Genomic DNA, 27132 nt, shown 5'->3' with positions numbered 1-27132 from the left:
TAACCCCGAGAAACACCCTAATTGTCCATCAATGTAGCTGAAATTACTACATAGTGTATTGAACATAGTCTTCAATTAATAAACGGGTCCATTAGAGTCATGAGTTATCGCAATTCTTCGTAAAACTGTATTAAATTTGGTCAAAAATCGAATTTTTAAAATTTCCAAAATCAATCGCGTTACTGAGCTACCCTGAGGTGGAGCTGAGTGTTAACCCCGAGAAACACCCTAATTGTCCATCAATGTAGCTGAAATTAATACATAGTGTATTGAACATAGTCTACAATTAATAAACGGGTCCATTAGAGTCATACGTTATCGCAATTTTTCGTAAAAATGTATTAAATTTGGTCAAAAATCGAAGTTTTGAATTTTCCAAAATCAATCGCGTTACTGAGCTACCCTGAGGTGGAGCTGAGTGTTAACCCCGAGAAACACCCTAATTGTCCATCAATGTAGCTGAAATTAATACATAGTGTATTGAACATAGTCTACAATAAGTAACCGGGTCCATTAGAGTCATAAGTTATCGCAATTTTTCGTAAAAATGTATTAAATTTGGTCAAAAATCGAAGTTTTGAATTTTCCAAAATCAATCGCGTTACTGAGCTACCCTGAGGTGGAGCTGAGTGTTAACCCCGAGAAACACCCTAATTGTCCATCAATGTAGCTGAAATTAATACATAGTGTATTGAACATAGTCTACAATAAGTAACCGGGTCCATTAGAGTCATAAGTTATCGCAATTTTTCGTAAAAATGTATTAAATTTGGTCAAAAATCGAAGTTTTGAATTTTCCAAAATCAATCGCGTTACTGAGCTACCCTGAGGTGGAGCTGAGTTTTAACCCCGAGAAACACCCTAATTGTCCATCAATGTAGCTGAAATTACTACATAGTGTATTGAACATAGTCTACAATTAATAAACGGGTCCATTAGAGTCATACGTTATCGCAATTTTTCGTAAAAATGTATTAAATTTGGTCAAAAATCGAATTTTTAAAATTTCCAAAATCAATCGCGTTACTGAGCTACCCTGAGGTGGAGCTGAGTGTTAACCCCGAGAAACACCCTAATTGTCCATCAATGTAGCTGAAATTACTACATAGTGTATTGAACATAGTCTACAATTAATAAACGGGTCCATTAGAGTCATACGTTATCGCAATTATTCGTAAAAATGTATTAAATTTGGTCAAAAATCGAAGTTTTGAATTTTCCAAAATCAATCGCGTTACTGAGCTACCCTGAGGTGGAGCTGAGTTTTAACCCCGAGAAACACCCTAATTGTCCATCAATGTAGCTGAAATTACTACATAGTGTATTGAACATAGTCTACAATTAATAAACGGGTCCATTAGAGTCATACGTTATCGCAATTTTTCGTAAAAATGTATTAAATTTGGTCAAAAATCGAAGTTTTGAATTTTCCAAAATCAATCGCGTTACTGAGCTACCCTGAGGTGGAGCTGAGTGTTAACCCCGAGAAACACCCTAATTGTCCATCAATGTAGCTGAAATTAATACATAGTGTATTGAACATAGTCTACAATAAGTAACCGGGTCCATTAGAGTCATAAGTTATCGCAATTTTTCGTAAAAATTTATTAAATTTGGTCAAAAATCGAATTTTTGAATTTTCCAAAATCAATCGCGTTACTGAGCTACCCTGAGGTGGAGCTGAGTGTTAACCCCGAGAAACACCCTAATTGTCCATCAATGTAGCTGAAATTACTACATAGTATATTTAACATAGTCTACAATTAATAAACAGGTCCATTAGAGTCATAAGTTATCGCAATTTTTCGTAAAAATGTATTAAATTTGGTCAAAAATCGAAGTTTTGAATTTTCCAAAATCAATCGCGTTACTGAGCTACCCTGAGGTGGAGCTGAGTTTTAACCCCGAGAAACACCCTAATTGTCCATCAATGTAGCTGAAATTACTACATTGTGTGTTTAACACAGTCGTCTAAAATAAGTAAACGGTTCCATTAGTCATAAGTGATCGCAATATTTTGGAAAAAATCGAGGTGGAGTTTTAACCCCGAGAAACACCCAAATTGTCCATAAATGTTGCTGAAAATAATACACAGTGTACTTAACATTATTTAAAATAAATAAACGGGTCCATAAGAGTCATAAGTAAATTGTTTTCAACAGACTCTTAAATAAATACATCCTTTTTGTAGAAAGAAACAGCTATTAAGACTTTCATTATATAAAAGTCCACACGAAGCTTCCGTATCGCTTTTATCCGCTAGGTGGAGCTTATTTTGGTGGGCGCAACTGATTTACATGTTATTATCTACCCTGAGGTGGAGAAGTTCAAAGTTGCAACCCCTGATGGCACTCGCGCGCTGCTTTCACTGAAAACTGTAGCCCCGTTATACGAGAACTGTAACTAACCTAGATACTGTGCGCACTACATACACAGTAGATAGCTTTGCCTACTTCCGCTATAGCCTATCCACATTTCAATCAGTAGCGAGGGGTCACAAAAAGGTTCGTAATCATAACGTATTGTTAACATATAAAATAAACAGTCCATCGTAAGGTTTCGTAAACACATAACCAAGGTATTTACCATGTGATGTCCGGGCACGGAGCTGAAAAGCCGACTAAAATTAGCTGAAGACGAAGACGAAAATCCGTAATATAAAAACACACACTGACGAAAGTCCGTAGTAAAGTAATAAAACAACTTGTATTTACAGAGATATTTACACCGTTCCTCACAAAAAACACGAAAAACAAGGAAACAAAATAACTGTTGAATGATACACTCTAAACGCTATAGAATGGTTATATACTCGAAACGTACTCGTATAAACGTACTCGTAGATCACAAATGGTGATAATTAAGCTCGTAAATACCGTGTTGGCTTGTAGGCTTTCAACACCCGAAAACATAAAAATAACTTTTCTATGGAAGGCGGAATAAGCAACTCTGCCACTACAGACCCCCTACCCTTAGACCCCTCCCCCATTCCAGTCACCACTTCCAGATCCGCCGGCAAATCAAATTTGACTTAAAATATGCACCAGATTGCATCTAAGGACGTTTCAAAACTAAAAATTTTCCAAAAGGGAGGGGGACGCCCACTCCCCTTAGACCCCTCCCCCATTTCAGTCACCACTTCAAGATCCGTCGGCAAATCAAATTTGACTTAAAATATGCACCAGATTGCATCTAAGGACGTTTCAGAACTAAAAAATTGCCAAAGGAGAGGGGGACACCCCCTCCCCTTAGACCCCTCCCCCATTTCAGTCACCACTTCCAGATCCGTCGGCAAATCAAATTTGACTTAAAATATACACCAGATTGCATCTAAGGACGTTTCAAAACTAAAAGTTTTCTTAAATTTTCTTAGATTTTCTTAAATTTTCTTAGACCCCTCCCCCATTTCAGTCACCACTTCAAGATCCGTCGGCAAATCAAATTTGACTTAAAATATGCACCAGATTGCATCTAAGGACGTTTCAAAACTAAAAAATTGTCAAAGGGGAGGGGGACACCCCCTCCCCTTAGACCCCTCCCCCATTTCAGTCACCACTTCCAGATCCGTCGGCAAATAATAATTCTCCACACCCCCCCCAACAAAAAAAAAACTTCGCTACGCCCCTGATTTCAATGATCTCCCAACCAACAGTTCTCTAGTTATGTTCATTGCATACGGACCCATAATGCATTACTGAAATTATTGAAAGTCAAAATCCTAAGAAATGAGATCTCAAAATAACCGATGTGTGTACGCCCGGGAAATGTCTTTCCCGACGATCTAGGAGTATTTTTTGGCAACAAAAAAAATCGTGGTACGCTCCGCGCCAACTGATGGTGGCGCTCCGCTTAGATAGTATCGAGTAGCATGTTACACCTACCTGACCTACTGATTCCCCCCCCCCCCCCCACTTGATTGGACATCCTGATAGGGGGCCCCTTTGGGCCAGGAGCCGGGCCCCTAGGCTCATCGCCATTTGTGTGGATCAGGGGAGGAGAGGGAGAGGAAGCAAGCAAAACTTTGGTGTATAAAAGTTTGGGAAGTGCATGAACGCACCTGTATGAAGCGCACACCGCGGGAATCTTTAGTGGGATAGGGATCACTTCCAATTCGCCCCCATCCCACGCTTAATCAGTGAACATCATTTTTACATGAGATTCAAATCTGTGACAAACTTTAATGTCATAACCAGGATCGTACATTAACCATTTTCAAGAGGGATGTTGATCGATTTCGAGACTGACTTGCAGTGACTATATATCTGAGAAACGTTTCGAAAAAATAAACCAAACACGAAAAGCGGCAACTCTCTTTATCATTACAACTGTTATTGGAGGCTGTGCCCAGAAGCTGCATTACCTTTAGATAGTTCTTGTTCGCCTCTATTAGCGAGTTTGGAGGGCAAATTTACAAGGCAGGAAGAGGAATCACACGATGTTTACATTTATCTGTAATGTATCTCGGGGTTCTAATAGAGGTTGAGGGGCAAAGCCCAGGAATCTCAACCAGTTTCCAAATATTCCTTGTTTTCTCGTACCGTGTTTAAAGCACAAAGTTAATTTTAAAAAGAGATATGAAATTACTGTGGATTTTGAGATATTTTGTATTCTCTTGTAGGGCCTTTAAAGAACAAAAGCATATTTCAGCAAGAGCCTAACTGTATGTATGTATGTATGTATGTGTGTATGTATGTATGTATTTTAGATCCTCCTGCAAGCAGGAAGTCGCGAAGAAGCCTCATGGGCTTATAAATGCTGCATGCTGACCCAGGCGCGTAGCCAGGAATTTGCCAAGGGAGGGGCGAAACTGTAGATTCGGCATTGCAAACTATCTAAGCGTAGCGCCACCATGATTGGCGCGAAGCGTCCAAGAAAATTTTGGCTAAAAATGCCTCCCAGATCGCTGGAAATGGCACTTCCCAGGCCTTGTAAGTAGCATCTTAGCATTTTCTCTTTTGAAAATACTAGCGATATCATAAAAACATTTAAAAAAAAAAATTAAAAATATGCTCAAGGGGGGGGGGCGGCTGCCCCCCTGCGTCGACCACTTCTCACTGAGCCAACCAAACGATCACAATTGTTCTTTGCTATTCCAATGGCATTTGTTTCAAATTTGTTCAATTTGTCAATTTTTTTCACCTGTGTTTGTGAATCTGCCGGCCGCGCAGGGGGTGGGGAGGGGGTGCAGAGATTAGTGAGACCTTAGAAAGAGCTCAAACCATATATGGTCCGACGACTGCAAAATAGCAGGAAGAAAGAAGGCCACTTTGTTGATTCCAGTTAGAATGGTTAACCTTTTCAACGTATAACTAATCCATTCACAAATGGCATTGTCATGGTGCATGACGCGCTAAACCGATTGTGGTAAGTATCTTAGTCACTCTGTCTACGTTCTACTTTTCTGACCTCGTAATCATTTCTACAGTGGTGCATTAGTGACATGAAGAAGATAGGAAACTCAAAATTAAGATATTTCGTCATATTGACTTAAAGTGAGTCCTATGAGTGACCAGCATAGTTCCAATAGAATATTACATAAAACATAAAAACCAAGATGATAGACTTACGACATTTTGTATTCCTAAAATGAACAACATATGGTCATATGCTTTAGTACGTAAGTCCTAAGTCCCGATCGGTTTTGTTTTAATTTTCTGAACTTGTATACTGATAGTTTCAAGTGTCCTTTTGTTATGCTTTCGTATTGAAGTGCTTCGTGATCTTAATATTAATTAAGCCATATACCCTCTATCCCTTTAATATATGCTCTCAATATACATCACCGTCGTCCTTTCAACCTAAGCTGAGTTTAGACTTACCATATCTCTTTGGTCAGTCTGTGCATGGATATCTACTATTATATTAGCTATCGTATATATTTTGAGCTTTACAACTGTTTATTGAATGGAACAGAAATCATCCATCGTCTGGCGCCGGATCAGCGTGTGTGGAACCCCCCCCCCCCGTTCCCCGCTCACCTCCACGCAAAAGCTCAGAAGTATAGTTATTAACAACTTACAACACAGACCTAGTTATAGACTAAATTTATAGTCTCAAAATGGACAAAGAATGCACAATTTGACGTCTAACATTAATTTGTTTGTCAGGGAATACCCTGGCAGACACCCCCCCCCCCCTCCACAGGAGTTTGCTTCAAGCTCCCAGCGTCACACTCAATCCCTGATGATTACCGTGTTTGTATGCTTTGAACATGGCTTGAAGAATATTAAACTGGAATTAGCTAATTTGCAATGTCATACCACGTTAGCACAGTGTATGCACATAGGTTCAGACTTAGGGTACTGAGGTTTGAGAAAATATTGGCATCCGTCGCTGTACAAACCCTATAAATGTATAAAATAATAAAGTCATTCATGTTCATATTTCCACAAGCATGATTTTACTGTCACGATTAAAGCATAGTTCCTTGTATTGTGTCATTGTTTAATTTAGCACGTCTCATTGCTGAAAATCAGGGGTGTAATGTTCTTTAGTCAATTGCAGCAAACCTTTACATTTATGTGTATAATTGAAATTACGGATGACATTTTGATCTCGAAATTGTGACTTTTTGAGAAAGGGAGATGTTCTAATGTCTCCAATAAGCCACCGTATAGTTGCACGTCGTTACTTTATTTAGAGTAGTCGATCTACCGTGAGAGATTACTTCCGCATTCATTGCATCTCGAAGTGTTGTGATCTTAGACTGCTCCAAGTATCAAGTATAACTACTTTTACGTCGCGAGAAACTTCACGAGAAGATTGATAAACTCGTTGGGTGAGAGATCGTAAACACAAAACTGGTTCAATATGAAGTCGTTGCTAACCTACGTCGTGGCATTCAGTTATTTCATCTTTGCTGACAGAATTAGAAACTCAGGTAAGTAAAATACTACTACAGTATAATACGTATCTAGTGACGTGATCTAGTACTAGATCAAAATCTCATCGTCACTGTTTGGAATACGCCATTTAGTTATGATACAATTTATAGTCTGTTTTGCAGCAACAAGATTGCATAAACGATAGAAAATGCGCGTTGAGTAAGTCATGGTATATTCAGACCTGCCAACCTGTCAGTTTATCATAAAACTAGTGAGATTTTACATTTTTTGCAAAATATTATTGAAATTCAGGAGAAAATAGGGAGTTTAGCACATCGTAACTGGAATTTTGGATGAATGTTTAAATTACAGAGCTACTGTAGATTCAACAGGGTGCTACGTAGGTGACAGACCTGCGCTACTACACTTGAAACGTGATATCAGTTATTTACAATGATGAATATATCTTACTATGAAAGGTGCTATGTACAATTGATGCTTCATGCACTGACCACCAATCTCACTGTATTATTTTAGTTACTGAGATGTTGACACTGCAGTTCTTATAGACATAAAGCTTGCATCAATTAAGTTACCACTGGATATATTTTACCCATTATGCTGCAGTATCATATGTCCATATTGTAGTAATTTAGTCAACTGAATTACCAGTCAAAACGTCCCTTTACCAAAACGTCCCCGTACCAAACGTACCCGCTTTTGGTCAAAACGTCCCCGTTGGTCAAAAAGTCCCCGTAAGTGAAATCGTCCCCGTCTATCACATTTATTCACAGTTGTGAATATATATTAATTTTAAGTTATAATTTAAAGTAACTTGTTGAACTTTAACAAAAATAAAAACTTTGTTATTCCCTTCTCTCAATATCGTATATATTCGTTCAGAAACCAACTCGTGTTTAAAAAAATCCTATAACCCTACAGCCCTCTTGCATTCCATTTTCTATTTATATTATCTTACCACAGAAAATTATACTCAAAAATGTTTCCGCCCTTATAACCGGCACTTCCCACTCCTAAAAACTGTGTTTTCAACCTAAACTATAGGCCTCCAAGCTTATCCTTACTCTTTGATTTGAACTGAAAACATCCACACTTGCATTCCAACTGATTATAAAAGCGGGGACGTTTTGGTCTTAAAAAATCGGGGACGTTTTGGTAAAGGGACATTTTGACTGAATACCAGTCAACTTCACACCAAACTTTCTACAATAGGGGAATTATTTGAGGACAAACTAAAACGAATGACAGCGAATGACAATTGACTTTGTACAGGGTTAATTATCATTCGTGAATGACAGCGAATGACGGTGGTGAGTGGAGATAGAATGATGAACAGAGTGGAGTAAATGCTGCTATTGGTTTTCTGCGCAAAAATGATTTGAGGAAAATCGCATGTTACGTGGTTGCAAGGTTTTGGTGTAATTTACGGATAGAAACCCCTTTCCTACGCCACTGTTTCAGAGTAGCTCCATAACTGGCGCAAATTTTCTCCTTTTCCAGTCCCTTTTGCACCCCCCCCCCCTTAAAAAAAAAATCTTTTTTTTCAAAGAAATGTCCAATATAAGGACTCTCCCTGAAATTGTTAGCCATTTCAGGATAATAGTATTGTTAGTTTCTTACAATTAATATCGGAAAAATGATGTTAACTTTACTTTTTAAAATCAGACTTTCAATTTCGCTTACTATAAGGTGCGTTTGTATCTTGTCTGTACTTTACTAGATCTGTAAGCCACGCACTTCGCGTCCACTCGGTTTGCGTGGCTTTAATATACCCACGAAGTCTGGACTGTGATATCCGGTTGAAGCAAATGTCTGTGCTGTCATTCACTGTCATTCGTTTTAGTCAACGCAATTTTGTAGTGTGTACAACATATTGTCATTCGTTATGTGTAACAAATTGTCATTGGTTTTAGTAACACCCATTATTTGATGAGTACATTCAATGGGTACCATGAGCTGGGAATTTGATAAAATGGTAGATTGGCTGAAAACCGGGAGACTCCCGGTAAAACTGGCAGAGTTAACAGGTCTGAATATCTACTATTCAACTGTACTGTAGCTTGATCCCTGGCACTTAATCTGACTAACAGTAACTGGATCATGCAAGTCCCAATTTCTGGACGCAGTCCCATTTTTAATGGATGGTCCTTGGATTATAGAAATGCCCTGTTTCAGTTTAACCAGTTTGTCCCTTCATGGTTTCGAAATATCAGATATTGGGAAATATCTGGTATTTTTCATTTCCTTCAACGAAGTTTTATAATAGCCGTAATAAGGAGTTTTAATATTTTTACACCAATAAATTAACTGAAAATTTCCTGACCAACATTCTTCATCATACTTCCCTCTACTAGTGCAATTTTGACCTGTCTGTTAGGGGTTGAAGGAGGTTTTTCTATATTGTTTTTCCATAGATTGAATTTTGTGCAACATTATGAATTGTTTTGAAGTGATTTTATTCATGAGAAATGTGAATTTTCAAATTCTGAACAACTAATGGGCTTAAAACCTTGGAAAAGTGCAGCTTTCGGATATTGTGGGCCGTGACGTAGAATCACTTACAAAAGCAATGAATGATCCACAGGACATACAATGAGGTTGAACATGATGTGTGACTGGTGACAATCTTCAAAAAGGTTATGGATGGAAAAAAACTATTGGGAAATACTTGGTTCTCCTGCAAAAGTGTACATCTGGTTCGTAATTTTCAAGCCCGAGAAGTGCCATTTCCAGTGATCTGGGGGGTATCAAAACCAGAAATTTTCTTGTACGCTCCGCCCAACCGATGGTGGCGCTCCGCTTAGATAATTTGCGCCCCCCGGGTTAGAAAATCCTGGATACGCCCCTGATATAAGAGGCTCAAAAATTCCACCCTCCATTTTAACAGTGTTGGCACTAACCCTAGATGTCAACATGGCAGGGGGCTGGGATGAAGATGGGTGGTGGGGAGGGGGAAATCAACATCATGTCCTCAAATATTTGGAGAAAAATATTGTCACCTTAGGGTTACATTTATATCTACTCAGTGTACTATCTTGTTCATTAAACACTGCATGGTATTTTGCAACTGCTTCTGTAATGTTTGTAATTTACAAGCCTTTCTGAGCTAGCTATGCTAATCTGTATGTAAGGCACAACTCCCTGGTGAGGTGTATTTGCTTAATTTCATACTGTGTACAGATGAACAAGCATATATATTGAAGTCTTTAATATCCAGAGTGTCACATCAATGGAAGCTGTTCAGGGTATTATATCATTAAGTCTGAGAAAGAAAAAACACACACAACATGTATGAATGGATCACACAGCATGCCATTGTCTGAGGGTTCTACTGTAATCAGGAGGAAGCATGAGACATCAAGCACTTGTTATTCATGGTATCTCTATACACTAGGTTTTGGCAATTCAGCAAGAATTCTTGAACAGATATGTAGTCAATGATGCTCCACAGGATTTCCTGGTGTGACTATGCAGTGTCCTTATTACATTTGTAGGCCTAATCCTATATTGTTTGCTTATAGCCGCAGCTGTCATCAGTAACTAGCTTTGTGATAGCTTAGTGAGAAGGACTCTAATCCTTCAGCTTTTGAGACAGCTGAGGCCGTCTCACTTCCTGGTTTGCAGAGTAATTCACTCTTCCCATGATATTACCTGTGTGGGAATAGAAGCCTGCAACCCATAGCACTGTACTGGAACATATCATGCAACTCAGCTTCTTGTGTACATACAAAGTACTGTGGGATCCATCTATTGTGAGCAAGCATGGGCATCTGCAGAAAAAATTAATCAGTTTACAATATGAAAAGAACTAACCATGCATTAGACAATGAAAAAAACTATCGGATTAACTGTCAGTTTGACCATTTTGTTGGGTGTCTGCAGCTAGGATCCTTACACCACACGCCCAGCTCCCCATTACCACCCAGAGACCCTAGGTATTTCCCATGAACAAACCTGCATACCGATCCTCACACCACACTCCCAGCCCTCCATTACCATCCAGAGACCCTAGGTATTTCCCATGAACAAACCTGCATACCGATCCTCACACCACACTCCCAGCCCTCCATTACCATCCAGAGACCCTAGGTATTTCCCATGAACAAACCTGCATACCGATCCTCACACCACACTCCCAGCCCTCCATTACCACCCAGAGACCCTAGCTATTTCCCATGAACAAACCTGCATACCGATCCTTACACCACATGCCTATATCTCTCCTGCACTATCCTTATAGATGCCCAAACTTATCTCTTTTTCTTATATATTTTCAACTTGCATTGTCACTCTATTTCATATCCCAAATTTTGCTTGCACTTTTAGTTGCTCAGTGTAACAATGCTGTAGTCTGGGAAGGCATTGCTGAAGAAGAGTACGATATGAGTTATGCAAGTATCAATGATCCAGATGGCAGACCATTGGGATTCAATAGAACCATCCTTCCTTACATCGGGAACAATCAACCCAACCCTTGCATTACCATTCCGAACACAGCAGATAGACGCATAGAAATCATGGTAAGCAATTATACACTGTTGGTTAGTATGAATGCATTATAAGCACAACACAATGAATGAATGAGAATGATGTGGTGAGTATTAATGACTGGTGCACATAGTACATGATAGTGATGAGTATATATATGAATGAATCAAACACATAGTTAATGGAGTTAGTATGACTAAATGGGTACATAGAGTGTTTGGAGCTATACACTGTAGACAATATATACACTGCTGATGGCTATGAATGAATCAAACACATAGTTAATGAAGTTAGTATGACTCAATGGGTACATAGAGTGTTTGGAATTATACACTGTAGACAATTATACAACCCATAGTTAATGAAGTTAGTATGACTCATTGGGTGCATAGAGTGTTTGGAGTTATACACTGTAGACAATTATACACTGCTGATGGCTATGAATGAATCAAACACATAGTTAATGAAGTTAGTATGACTCAATGGGTGCATAGAGTGTTTGGAATTATACACTGCATGTAGACAATTAAACACTGCTGATGGCTATGAATGAATCAAACACATAGTTAATGAAGTTAGTATGACTCAATGGGTGCATAGAGTGTTTGGAATTATACACTGTAGACAATTATACACTGCTGATGGCTATGAATGAATAATTAATGTTTATGTTGTATCTAGTGGTGCAAATGACATTTGTTCCTGAGGGCAGGAAGGATGGGACATTTCTTCTTCTGTGGACCTACAACTGCAAGTGCTCCAGGGTTTTATGATGAAACTTGTAGTGAGATCTCCAAATATCATCTCTCAAAGTAAAGCAGATCTTTATGGAGTTGTGTTTAAAGAGTTTCTAGAATTTCTAGAACATTCTGTATATGGTCTCCAGGTTTTCTTTGGAACTTTTTTAGTTTTACACCTTTGGTGGAGGAGGGGATGGGGGGGGGGTTAGCAGGTCTGTGTGAAATATATTGTTTTCAAGCACTTGAATTCTGCTCTAATTTCAGGCCCAATCTATAACTGGGAGCTCTAATATCTGGTAAGTTGATATACATGTTAGACTTTCATGACATTGCGGGATATTAATGTTAATTGCTGCTCTTTGTCACTTTTTATAAGTTCCAAATACCAGCTAAAATATAACGTTTCTAAGGTAAACACATTGGTTATTTTGATATCAAAGTGTTCTAAAGGTATACATTTCATTCTTTCTAAACTGAAACCGGAATGAGCACACTGCAGCTTGCTGTATAATAACATAAGTGTAGAGGTTTGTAGGGTTAGGCCAGATGTGAACCAATTCCATTTTTATTAAAGTATTTCTAGATTTATTTTCTCTCAACCAACACTAATAGAACAATTTTCAATTAAACAACTGTTTTTAATTTGTAATATATACTTCTTTTCACCCAACAAACTCTTTGATTTGTATCTACCCCTCCTCTGCTACTCCCCCCCCCCCCAGGTATGGTAATTTCCTCTTTGAAGTACTACTAAAGTCTAGTTACTATAAAACTTTCTACCCCTATATGGACTTTATGCTAGAAATGATATGATGAGTGTGTTCTTTATATGGACTATATTCTAGAAATGGTATTACAAGTGTATACCTTATGTGGACTATATTGTAGAAATGGTAAATTATAAGTGTATACCTTATGTGGACTATATTGTAGAAGGGCAGGTCCAAGCTATTTGCACTGTGACGTACGGGACATTTCAGAGACTTAAATGTGTCTAAAAGTTATAAAAAATCTATTTCCAGAAACTTTTTCAGGCTTTCATATTTGTTATTGCTGCTACTGTATTACAAACTCATGAAGATTTCCTACACTTGCTTTAATTAGGTCCCATCTTAATTAATGTACAGTGTGACGTATGGGACCAGAGAATTTTGTGTTTTTTTTTACTAAAGAGCAAAGCTGAAATCCCTCTGAAATTAGGAGGGCAGTGATCAAGCTGTTATAACTAGTGAATAGCCTAACCTTCCAAGAGCTAAGCTGTAACATATTAGAAAAAAATATGAAGCCATTCCAGTACAGTGATTACACAAATGAAAATTGTCCTGTGACGTACGGGACATGTGACGTACGGGACATGTGACGTACGGGACAATTTGTCCATATACAAATTGACTATGAAAACTCATATTTTTATTCCTGAATATACCATATCAAGCTGATTTCTACATAAAAACATTAATTTGGATATGCCAGAACAATGTCATTGGTAATTTCATGCCATATTTCCTTCTTTCTGGGATCGAAAAGAGCAGTGACTGTACTTGTGAGATCATTCCACTACATAAAACATGGAATGCGTAAAGTATTAATCTACTCTACACATACATATACTCATAACATCAATTCTAGCTTTGTTAGACCACAAATGATCCAAGATGCAAAGTTCTTGGTGCAAAACTGTTTTGGTATATACTGTACAACACTATATCATACTCCCCACTATTGACCCTGAAGTTGAAATATTATCCATCCCATTCAAAACATACCAAAATGTCCACAGTAACGTCCATGTACTGTAATGTCCATCTATGAAACTAGTACAACAAAGAAAACTCTATAGACCTAATACTGGTTACCAGACCAAATACTCATAACATCAATTCTAGCTTTGTTAGATCACAAATGATCCAAGATGCAAAGTTTTGGTGCAAAACTGTTTCGGTATATACTGTACAACACTATATCATACTCCCCACTATTGACCCTGAAGTTGAAATATGATCCATCCCATTCAAAACATACCAAAATGTCCACAGAAACGTCAACGTAATGTCCGTCTTTGAAACTAGTACAACAAAGAAAACTCTATAGACCTAATACTGATTATTGGACACACTCATGAGTGATTGTCCTCTGCAAAAATTGGGCGAGCGAAACTCTACACTTGTAACTAAAAATCTCAATGTCTACTATCTAAGTTCAGGACACAAGAACATTGTTGCAAGGTCATGATAGTCACACTTCACAATAGGCCTACGAAATGTTGAAATGCAAACTCAACATTCTTGAAGTTGTCCTCATTCAATGTCAATGTTGAATAGCATTGTAGATGATTCTGTATCCCACACACACACACACAATTGACTTCCCGATAGTTTATTGAACAACACCTGGGCTGTTGGTGGTCATCGGTCAATAGTTTATTTGAAGCCATGATGTGCTCTTCAGGCATCGGGGATTATAAGTTGCAACTACCAGCTTTCAACAAAATAAATTTGTAAGCATTGGAAGATTTCCAGTAGAGGTCCCCATTGGAGCCCATGCATGTTTATTATGTATAAATACAGGGTTTCCACCACACTATGTCCCGTACGTCACGTTTTGTCCTGTACGTCACATTTTTAATTTTGATAATTAGATTTGTAGTGAATATTATTTCGATTTTTTGGGGCTGGATTCTGTTGAGCAATGTTCTTTATTAGAACTTTATAGAATATCACAAAAAAAAAATTGTTCCTCCATATCAAAACTTGAAAAGAAGTGCTGAAAATTGTGACGTACGGGACATCAGTATTTGTACACTAGCTAATTAGCATATTTAATTGATGAACCCCCAAACATAATATGTCAAAATTATTGGAAGGAAGGGTGTATCATGTCCCACATAACTTATATTCAATTAGTTCATATTGCTGGCAGGGAAATAGGATTCCAAATGTCCCGTACGTCACACTGCAATTTGAATTTATGCAAATTAGCCGGCTGTAATTATTTGAATAGGCAAAAAAATTCAAAAAAATTATGAAAATCTGAAACTTCAATAATTCAGCTTTAACATGACACCACATTTAGGGTGCTTCAGTAAGGTTTGATATTTGGCTTCTAGGGATACAATAGCTTGGACCTGCCCAGAAATGGTATTATAAGTGTATACCTTATATGGACTATATTGTAGAAATGGTAAATTATAAACTTGTGTATACCTTATATGGACTATATTGTAGAAATGGTATTACAAGTGTATACCTTATATGGACTATATGCTAGAAATGGTATTACGAGTGTATTCCTTATATATGGACTATATGCTAGGAATGGTATTACGAGTGTATTCCTTATATATGGACTATATGCTAGGAATGGTATTACGAGTGTATTCCTTATATATGGACTATATGCTAGGAATGGTATTATGAGTGTATTCCTTATATAAGGACTATATGCTAGGAATGGTATTACGAGTGTATACCTTATATGGACCATATTGTAGAAATGGTAAATTATAAGTGTATACCTTATATGGACTATATTGTAGAAATGGTATTATAAGTGTATACCTTATATGGACTATATTGTAGAGATGGTAAATTATAAGTGTATACCTTATATGGAATATATTGTAGAAATGGTATTACAAGTGTATTCCTTATATGGACTATATGCTAGGAATGGTAAATTACGAGTGTATTCCTTATATAAGGACTATATGCTAGGAATGGTATTACGAGTGTATTCCTTATATATGGACTATATGCCAGGAATGGTATTACGAGTGTATTCCTTATATATGGACTATATGCTAGGAATGGTATTATGAGTGTATTCCTTATATGGACTATATGCTAGGAATGGTATTACGAGTGTATTCCTTATATATGGACTATATGCTAGGAATGGTATTACGAGTGTATTCCTTATATATGGACTATATGCTAGGAATGGTATTACGAGTGTATTCCTTATATGGACTATATGCTAGGAATGGTATTACGAGTGTATTCCTTATATATGGACTATATGCTAGGAATGGTATTATGAGTGTATTCCTTATATGGACTATATGCTAGGAATGGTATTACGAGTGTATTCCTTATATATGGACTATATGCTAGGAATGGTATTACGAGTGTATTCCTTATATATGGACTATATGCTAGGAATGGTATTACGAGTGTATTCCTTATATGGACCATATTGTAGAAATGGTATTATAAGTGTATACCTTATATGGACTATATTGTAGAGATGGTAAATTATAAGTGTATACCTTATATGGACTATATTGTAGAAATGGTATTACAAGTGTATTCCTTATATGGACTATATGCTAGGAATGGTAAATTACGAGTGTATTCCTTATATAAGGACTATATGCTAGGAATGGTATTACGAGTGTATTCCTTATATATGGACTATATGCCAGGAATGGTATTACGAGTGTATTCCTTATATATGGACTATATGCTAGGAATGGTATTATGAGTGTATTCCTTATATGGACTATATGCTAGGAATGGTATTACGAGTGTATTCCTTATATATGGACTATATGCTAGGAATGGTAATACGAGTGTATTCCTTATATATGGACTATATGCTAGGAATGGTATTACGAGTGTATTCCTTATATGGACTATATGCTAGGAATGGTATTACGAGTGTATTCCTTATATATGGACTATATGCTAGGAATGGTATTATGAGTGTATTCCTTATATGGACTATATGCTAGGAATGGTATTACGAGTGTATTCCTTATATATGGACTATATGCTAGGAATGGTATTACGAGTGTATTCCTTATATATGGACTATATGCTAGGAATGGTATTACGAGTGTATTCCTTATATATGGACTATATGCTAGGAATGGTATTACGAGTGTATTCCTTATATATGGACTATATGCTAGGAATGGTATTATGAGTGTATTCCTTATATAAGGACTATATGCTAGGAATGGTATTACGAGTGTATTCCTTATATGGACTATATGCTAGGAATGGTATTATGAGTGTATTCCTTATATAAGGACTATATGCTAGGAATGGTATTACGAGTGTATTCCTTATATATGGACTATATGCTAGGAATGGTATTATGAGTGTATTCCTTATATGGACTATATGCTAGGAATGGTATTATGAGTGTATTCCTTATATGGACTATATGCTAGGAATGGTATTACGAGTGTATTCCTTATATATGGACTATATGCTAGGAATGGTAATACGAGTGTATTCCTTATATATGGACTATATGCTAGGAATGGTATTACGAGTGTATTCCTTATATGGACTATATGCTAGGAATGGTATTACGAGTGTATTCCTTATATATGGACTATATGCTAGGAATGGTATTATGAGTGTATTCCTTATATGGACTATATGCTAGGAATGGTATTACGAGTGTATTCCTTATATATGGACTATATGCTAGGAATGGTATTACGAGTGTATTCCTTATATATGGACTATATGCTAGGAATGGTATTACGAGTGTATTCCTTATATATGGACTATATGCTAGGAATGGTATTACGAGTGTATTCCTTATATATGGACTATATGCTAGGAATGGTATTATGAGTGTATTCCTTATATAAGGACTATATGCTAGGAATGGTATTACGAGTGTATTCCTTATATGGACTATATGCTAGGAATGGTATTATGAGTGTATTCCTTATATAAGGACTATATGCTAGGAATGGTATTACGAGTGTATTCCTTATATATGGACTATATGCTAGGAATGGTATTATGAGTGTATTCCTTATATGGACTATATGCTAGGAATGGTATTACGAGTGTATTCCTTATATATGGACTATATGCTAGGAATGGTATTACGAGTGTATTCCTTATATATGGACTATATGCTAGGAATGGTATTATGAGTGTATTCCTTATATAAGGACTATATGCTAGGAATGGTATTACGAGTGTATTCCTTATATATGGACTATATGCTAGGAATGGTATTATGAGTGTATTCCTTATATAAGGACTATATGCTAGGAATGGTATTACGAGTGTATTCCTTATATATGGACTATATGCTAGGAATGGTATTATGAGTGTATTCCTTATATGGACTATATGCTAGGAATGGTATTACGAGTGTATTCCTTATATATGGACTATATGCTAGGAATGGTATTACGAGTGTATTCCTTATATATGGACTATATGCTAGGAATGGTATTACGAGTGTATTCCTTATATGGACTATATGCTAGGAATGGTATTACGAGTGTATTCCTTATATGGACTATATGCTAGGAATGGTATTACGAGTGTATTCCTTATATATGGACTATATGCTAGGAATGGTATTATGAGTGTATTCCTTATATGGACTATATGCTAGGAATGGTATTACGAGTGTATTCCTTATATATGGACTATATGCTAGGAATGGTATTACGAGTGTATTCCTTATATATGGACTATATGTGAAGCGAGCCGCGGATGGCGGGGGAAATTACCGGGTTTGGGGTCCTTCGCTTCGAACTCATAAGTGATCAATGAGGATGCAATAGTTTTCTTGCGTTGAAACAACGGCTGACTTTTATTACAAACTCTACACAATATGAAAATGAAAATATACAAATGAACAAATGGCATACTGAACTTAAATGGCTTAATGGACTCTTTACTATCTTAATTAAAACTATCCTGACTCGGGGAAAAATCTATACGCAACCTATGAAATATTCACAGAACCTATGCTCAAACTAAGTAATATTCATACGACATGAATACAATTAAAGAATCAATAACCGCAATCAATCTTGTACTCTTACAATACTGTACAACAATGCATAAAGTGTATAAGGAAAAATGTAAAATGACCATTATGAAATAAACTGCATAAATAATATAAAACGTTTGCCAACAGGCGAGGAATTTTACACCTTCGTAATGGCCAGCCTAGGGCAACACATGCCAGCTGCAACACATTATAGGCCTTTTCACCTAAACTGTTCCTAGACAGCAGGAATTTCCACCTCCTGAACCCACAAACTCTCAAGAAACTTGGCACTCTATAGCTATCCATAAAGGCTAAGATTAAAGGACAAGCTCTGAGACAACTCTATAAGTAACAATCATGTTCAAAATACAAAATACGAATACGTACACTCTTTACACTGCGAGCAGTACAATACTCAAAATACAGGTACAATAAATCTTACTCAATACAACTGAACTGTCAATACAGTACAATACATGTAACTGTTAATAGCTCTCTGTATACTGAAACTCAAGGTACTGTAACACTACAGTATAAAAGTACGCAATATAACACACGTGTTTAACAATACACGTTATATACCCATAGGACCAAGGTCCAAATACAACCTAACATACGTACTTTGTACAGTGAAGTACAACCTAGCCAATGGGGCAACAATTCAAAAACTACGATTCAATTAAACAATAAGGGTACATACGGCATTAAATATTTATGACTTAAACTCTTACTATACTGAAGTCAGCTCGCTCGCGGAAACGAAGAAGAGGACTGTACGCTCGCGGTAAAGGAAGCTCTCCACGCTCGCGGACATCAAGACTCCATCGCCGCTAGTTCGCTGTATACTGATACTGTGGTAGGTCCGCCATCTTGGGAAACCAGTGGCTTCGAGCCAGAAGCCGAACCATTCAAAACCTGAGGCATCCTACCTCTGAGAAGGGTGACATCTCCTCACGGACTCCAGATAATAAAGATAATGAATAACTCTGGGCTATTGACGACCCGAGATTAAGTAAAAATTACGGAAATACAAAGGGATGACGAGGCGAAGCCCGGAGCTCTGCAGGGACGATGCTGCCATTAAAACGACGTATACAGAACTGAAGAAATACACACGCAACCAACTAACGCTAAGAAACTGACTGTTACGGCATATTACATAATACATGTAAATACAATGGTTGCACACTACAAAATTTCACTTTACTACATATGCTAGGAATGGTATTACGAGTGTATTCCTTAGATATGGACTATATGCTAGGAATGGTATTACGAGTGTATTCCTTATATACAGTATGGACTATATGCTAGGAATGGTATTATATTGCTTGTTTATTTGTTACAATGTCCATTCTTCTGGTAAATTGCTGATAAATTGAATAGAATTGATTAATTTATTTATCTTGGCCAATAATTGTAAATGGCCTCTTGCTTCATGACTAAGTTATGTTTTTGGTATTTTATTACAAGAAGTGAAGACAAAGTGGTGGCAGTTCCCATTATGTAAAATAATAGTCCATAGAGTGTGAAATGTGGTTTAATTATTTGATGGGGGGGTGGGGAGGGAAGTGAAGTGGCATTGCTGGTTGACCTATAGTACTGCACTCCTCATGATACCCCTGTCTTTTATTAACAGCATTGACTCCCAAGATGGAAACAGAGTTTGTGCGGCATCGGTGAGTATGCCCCCTTCTGCAGTTATACTATTAGCATCATTACTTCATCTTACAAATAGAAAACATATCTGCAAAAATATCATAGGCTAGGGTCATCCTCACCTGCTATACTAATAAGCTAGTTTGCATATTGTACTATTTGTATGTATGTATGTATATTAGATCCTCCTGCAAGCAGGAACTCGCGAAGAAGCCTAATTGGCTTATCAAAGCCGCAAGCTGACCGAAGTCAGTCTCTCACATTCATATTTAACGTCCATGATTATGAATTGTTAATTGTCAACAACTCTGTAACTGGACGACATACATTAATCTGGGAGTGACTCGAACCGGGGACCTTATGATTGAAAGGCACCGGTGTTAACCACTGAGCTAACACTCCACTATTTATAAATATAGTCATAGGCATACAGGACCATTTCAGTTTGGGGGGGCAGAACTTTTTGTGCCCGAAAGTTCCCGTGACACTATCTAAGTGGAGCGCCACCATCGGTTGGCGCGTAGCGTACAAGAAAATTTCTGGCAAACAATGCCTCTCAGATTGCCGGAAACGGCACTTCTGGGGCCTTGCAAGTTGCATCTAAACATTCTTTATTTTATAATCTCACGTTTTAGAAATTAACACTTGCCCAAAAATTTGGTAAATTAGAAGAAGAAAAAATGGTAACATCACTTTGAAGGGGAAAAATGGGACAGTATATTTTTAAGCTCCTATTTAGTTACCTTATTTATTATTTAAACACAGTACTCAGCTACCTCAAGAAAAACATATACATTGTTCAACGACACGTAGGCGGGATAATGTCGCTGTGTCGGGTGAGACTGCAGTTTGTCTCACAAAAAAGTATAAAATATAACAAAGAATATGATAAACCTGTACTTCTAGGCTTGTAGGCACCCCCCCTCCCCACCATCCATGATAAAGAAAATGTTTCTTATAATACACTCATGTTGGGGATGTCCAGGTCAAGGGCGGCGGAAGCACTTTTAATCTGGGGGAGGGGGAACCGACATCAAAGGGCACTTTGCAGAAATTCAATTGGACTGATGCAGCCTTATAATTAGTACCCTTTATAACTCTTATATTGTATTATCTTTTTTGTGTATACACATCACTCCATCAACGCCCCCTCCCCCCCCCCAAAGGGAAAAAATGCATACTAGCACTGCAATATCCAATGCGCAAATTGGGAAACAAGGAACAAGTTTTCTTTTGAGACAAAATGAGCTGAAATCATGCTAGTTGCTAATGTAGGAATCTTCCGAATTAGAGTTTTTTTTTCTTGTTAATATCTTAACAAATTTTTTCCATTCGAAATAGCTTTGACTTTGACCCACAGAAATTCATTAAAAGTCACGGGCTTAGCCAAGATTTGCAAAGTTGTATGCACGACTATCTGAGCGGAGCGCCACCATCGGTTGGCGCGGAGCGTAATAGAAAATTGTTGGTTTTACAAACCCCTCAGATGGCCGGAAACGGCCCTCCCCGAGTGTTCATTCTGGTTCCCTGGCCTCTTGCTAACTTGAGGCACCTCAATTTTTATGCAGCAAAAAGGCACATTTTTAACCTGAGGAAAAGAGGGGGGCACGTGCCCCCTGTGCCCCCCGGTTCCGCCGGCCTTGGTCCAGGTATACAATTGACTAGTTAGCAAAAAAATGATCGTGCAAAAAGCGTGGTAGCCCAGATGAACTGCGATTACGGTGGTATTACACGGAAATATTCGGGCATCATGATGCTAAATAAAGAAAATCATGGAATTGTCGGGCAAAAGTTTGAAAAGATTCGGACAAGCTACTGCATATTTATATATATATATATTTCCAGAGGACAAGAAATTCGGGCAAAAGTCCTGAAAAATTCGGGCAGCCTAAGAAGAATTTTTTTTTCTCCTCTTAGGCTGCCCGAATTTTTCAGGACTTTTGCCCAAAATTCTTGTCCTCTGGAAATTTGGGGGGGCAGTCTGCCCCCCCTGCCCCCCCGCCTCGTACGTCTATGAATATAGTCTTCATAAATTGGGTCCAGGAATTTCTAACAGCATGTCAACTTGTACAGTAGTACCATGTTGTGTCTGATTTACACATGGTAAGTGTAGATTACCAACATGAAATGGCTCAGAAGGGGCTTCAGAAATATAGAATTGAAAAACTTTCTTTTAGCTCTCGAAATTTGACATTCTATGTTAACTAATTTGAACCATTTGATATTTGGTATAAAAATTCAAAAACTATTAAAAAGGAAATGGAAATCCAAAGTAAAAAATGGAAATGAGACAACAATGTGATAACTAACCCAAGAAAAAGGTATGAAAATAATTGTTTTTTTTTCAAAATATTTGTTATGATATTTTCAGCTCTATAAATGTGAGCAAGCTAATGGAGACTCTGCCACCTATGAATTCTACTGCGTAGGAGACAGCTGTGAAGCTGATGATGTCCAGATGTTCTTTCGATTCACTGTCAGTCCACCTTCATGTGAGTTTAATCTCATATCTATACATTATTAAGTGATTTGTACATGATGATAGTGCAGTTGTCCTGGTTAGTAGGGTTACTCAAGCATCATATTGTACATGCTTGTGGTTAGTTCTTCAACATGGGCAGTATATGTAGAGGTTAAACTAAATATCATATGTATAGTTGAACAGGGTGCACTTTACTTAATCATTGTTATATATTTGCCAAGATGAATGAGAGATTTTCCCTTTCTGTTGTCAAGCATACATCTGCACCTACTGTAAGGGCTAGACATTGAGGTCATGTATATCATCTACAACTCGACTGATTTACACACCATTTTTTGTCCCTGTGTTTCTTAACAGCTGAAATAGACCCAGAGCTTTGGTGCAGTGACCGTGATACAAGTCAATACCCACTATCTCTTTCTCCTCCACTGCCACCTGGTCGAACAATTCCACCGATTCGTACCACTAAGACGAGCAGCGCCGAGACTAGCCACGGCATACACCTGCTGTCGATGGTTGCTACTTTCATGCTTGCAATGTTTATGTCTTTCAGATATAACAAGTAAAGTTTATGGATATATTTTGTGTATGTGTCATAGGAATCAGTATATTTTTTTTATGTAATGGAAAGTGTATTAAGAAGTTGGTGAAAACACTAGCGACCAATCTAGGAATAATGTTCATTTTTGCAGATTTTGCTTGTATTTTTATATTTTGTCATTTTCATAAAGCAATAATTAATGTTATTTTATATCAATTTCAAGTTTTAACCATAGTCGTCTATGACTTGACACAATAAGCAGATCACTCTGAACTGTACATTTTCATGGTTCAAAGCAATGAGACTGACAGTATGGCAGTTCCAAACTTAACTTTAATTGTAATAGAGTATGCACACTGCGTTTACCATCACTGCCAGGGATATGAAGCTTGACATAAAAGTACCACCCCAAAAAAAAATACCAAAAAAAAAAAACTGGATGTTCCAAGCCGGATTGGATTGCCCATTTCTGATAACATGTTTATATTAAATACAAAATGACTGTCTTTCATACGGTGAATTGTTGATTTTGTGAGAAAGCCAAACTTGACCATTGAGTATTGTAACATGCTCAAGTCTCAACAACTACTTTCTTCAATTTTTCAAGTATTTTGCAAATTATCTGCTATAGGAATAGAGAGGCTGTTTATCTATATGATTATATTGTCAATGTTATTGTGTTATGTGATACTGCAATTTTTGTGGGATGCTGTATTTTTTGTTTGATACATTCATCATGTCCTGTGATACTGTCATTGTGTTGTGTGATACTATATGTTTATGTGTGATACATTCATCATGTCCTGTGTGATAAGGTCACTGTGTTGTGTGGTACTGTATTTTTTTGTGATACATTCATCATGTCCTGTGATACTGTCATTATAGTGTGTGATACTGTCATCATATCCTGTGATACTGTCATTGTGTTGTGTGATACTGTATTTTTTGTGTGGTACATTCATCATGTCCTGTGATACTGTCATCATGTCCTGTGTGATAAGGTCACTGTGTTGTGTGATACTATATGTTTTTGTGTGATACATTCATCATGTCCTGTGTTATACTGACACTGTGTTGTGTGTTACTGTATTTTTTTGTGTGGTACATTCATCATGTCCAGCTGTGATACTGTCATCATGTCCTGTGTGATAAGGTCACTGTGTTGTGTGATACTATATGTTTATGTGTGATACATTCATCATGTCCTGTGTTATACTGACACTGTGTTGTGTGTTACTGTATTTTTTTGTGTGGTACATTCATCATGTCCAGCTGTGATACTGTCATCATGTCCTGTGTGATAAGGTCACTGTGTTGTGTGGTACTATATGTTTATGTGTGATACATTCATCATGTCCTGTGTTATACTGACACTGTGTTGTGTGGTACTGTATTTTTTTGTGATACATTCATCATGTCATGTGATACTGTCATTATAGTGTGTGATACTGTCATCATATCCTGTGATACTGTCATTGTGTTGTGTGATACTATATGTTTATGTGTGATACATTCATCATGTTCTGTGTTATACTGACACTGTGTTGTGTGGTACTGTATTTTTTTGTGATAGATTCATCATGTCATGTGATACTGTCATTATAGTGTGTGATACTGTCATCATATCCTGTGATACTGTCATTGTGTTGTGTGATACTGTCATTGTGTTGTGTGATACATTCATCATGTCCTGTGTTATACTGACACTGTGTTGTGTGGTACTGTATTTTTTTGTGATACATTCATCATGTCATGTGATACTGTCATTATAGTGTGTGATACTGTCATCATATCCTGTGATACTGTCATTGTGTTGTGTGATACTATATGTTTATGTGTAATACATTCATCATGTCCAGCTGTGATACTGTCATCATGTCCTGTGTGATAAGGTCACTGTGTTGTGTGGTACTATATGTTTATGTGTGATACATTCATCATGTCCTGTGTTATACTGACATTGTGTTGTGTGATACTATATGTTTATGTGTAATACATTCATCATGTCCAGCTGTGATACTGTCATTGTGTTGTGTGATACTATATATTTTTGTGTGGTACACTCATATCTTGTGATACTGTCATTGTGTTGTGCGATACTATATGTTTTTGTGTGATACATTCATGTTGTGTGATAATGTCATTGTGTTGTGTGGTACTTTATGTTTTTGGGTGATACTGTCATAATGTTCTGTGATATTTTCATTGTTTTGTGATACTATGTTTTTGTGTGATATATTCATCATGTCCTGTGATACTGTCATTGTGTTGTGTGATACTATGTTTTTTGTGTGATACTTCATCATATCTTGTGATACTGTCATTGTGTTGTGATACTATGTTTTTGTGTGATACGTACATTCGTCATGTCCTGTGATATTGTCATTGTGTTGTGATAATATGTTTTTGTGTGATACTTCATCATATCTTGTGATACTGTCATTGTGTTGTGATAATATGTTTTTGTGTGATACGTACATTCGTCATGTCCTGTGATATTGTCATTGTGTTGTGTGATACTGTAATTTGAGTGTGAAACTGTCATCATGTCCTGTGATACGGACAATGTGTTAGGGTTAGCTATATTACTGTTACCACTATTACTTATATTACTCAGAACTGCCTCTTACTATGAAAGTAAGCTCAGACCAAAGTAAAAATTACATAAGCATCCTTGTTGGGGATTAAATGATCAAAGTTAACATATAATATTCTTTTGAATTATTTGAAATTACACTGTCACTTTATAACCAGGTTGGGGGGGATGGGGGTAGGCGGGAGGGGGGATGGGGGTAGGGCAAGGGATGTTGCCAAATTCAAAATTCCTGACTGATTTAAGGGGGTACCTTCATGAAAGAACCTGAGATGAATCAAGGATTTTATAAAGGAGACATTGCAGCAGAAGGGATCACTGAAGCTGGGTCCTCCCACAGAAATAATTTCCCATGGTGCATTCTGAGGCGTATTCAGACTATAAATTAGGTATTTGTAAGTAGCTGTATATGTAATGCAATGTTGAGGATGAAAAGAAGAGGGGGCAGGGGAGCGGGGTAGGTGTACACCATTAGCGGTGGTCTAACTTGTTGATCCCCAGATGAATGTAAATAAATCATGACTAGGACGTTTACCCACAACTGATGATCACGAGAGGCCCCTTTGTGCACCACACTGGATAGCGGATTCCTTTGCAATGTTAACATCAAATTAATTTCATACCCAAGACTTTCAAGTTGGGGTTTGAAGTGACTTCCTTTGAAAGAAGAGTAAAGAAGCTGTAAGTTTCAAATTCCTGTCTTTCAAATCCACCTTTGATTATTCAAACCAAATGTTCATTGTCAATACATGTGGTACTGTAGGCGTGCTGAGTAATGATACGTACTGTAATACCACTATGATGAGATACTGATATGTATGTGTGTATGTATGTATGTGTGTATCTATGTGTGTATGATTGTAATACAAGTATAACAGACGGCATTCAAACAATGGTGGTGTATTTGCCTACATTTGGGCTTGCAATGGAATTATGCTTGATTAAACAGATAGAATATGAGGGATCACCTTGTATGAATAAAGCAACCCTGTCAACAAGTTCATGTGAAAAGTTTACAAAGCAAA

The 27132-nt window shown here is 37.3% G+C and overlaps 1 protein-coding gene across 3 annotated transcripts; it reads left to right on the top strand.

Annotated features, from left to right (window-relative positions):
* The first annotated feature begins 6663 nt into the window (after positions 1-6663).
* Positions 6664-27132, top strand: LOC139962149 (uncharacterized). Of its 3 annotated transcripts, none has more exons than XR_011791155.1 (7): positions 6664-6880; positions 11172-11365; positions 12338-12369; positions 20472-20511; positions 22863-22983; positions 23331-24431; positions 24668-27132. XR_011791155.1 is itself a non-coding variant. In XM_071962088.1 (6 exons), the coding sequence occupies exons 1-6, from the start codon at positions 6811-6813 to the stop codon at positions 23537-23539; spliced, it is 666 nt and encodes a 221-aa protein (XP_071818189.1). In that variant the 5' UTR covers positions 6664-6810; the 3' UTR covers positions 23540-27132. The 3 variants fall into 3 exon arrangements, 1 of the variants encoding a protein (XP_071818189.1); XR_011791154.1 differs by having other exon boundaries at positions 24516-27132; XM_071962088.1 differs by having other exon boundaries at positions 23331-27132.

Source organism: Apostichopus japonicus, chromosome 20 (genome assembly GCF_037975245.1).
Source record: "Apostichopus japonicus isolate 1M-3 chromosome 20, ASM3797524v1, whole genome shotgun sequence".
Taxonomy (NCBI): Eukaryota; Metazoa; Echinodermata; class Holothuroidea; order Aspidochirotida; family Stichopodidae; genus Apostichopus; species Apostichopus japonicus.
Note: the sequence above shows the minus strand (reverse complement) of the source record. Positions and strands in the feature narration are given on the sequence as shown.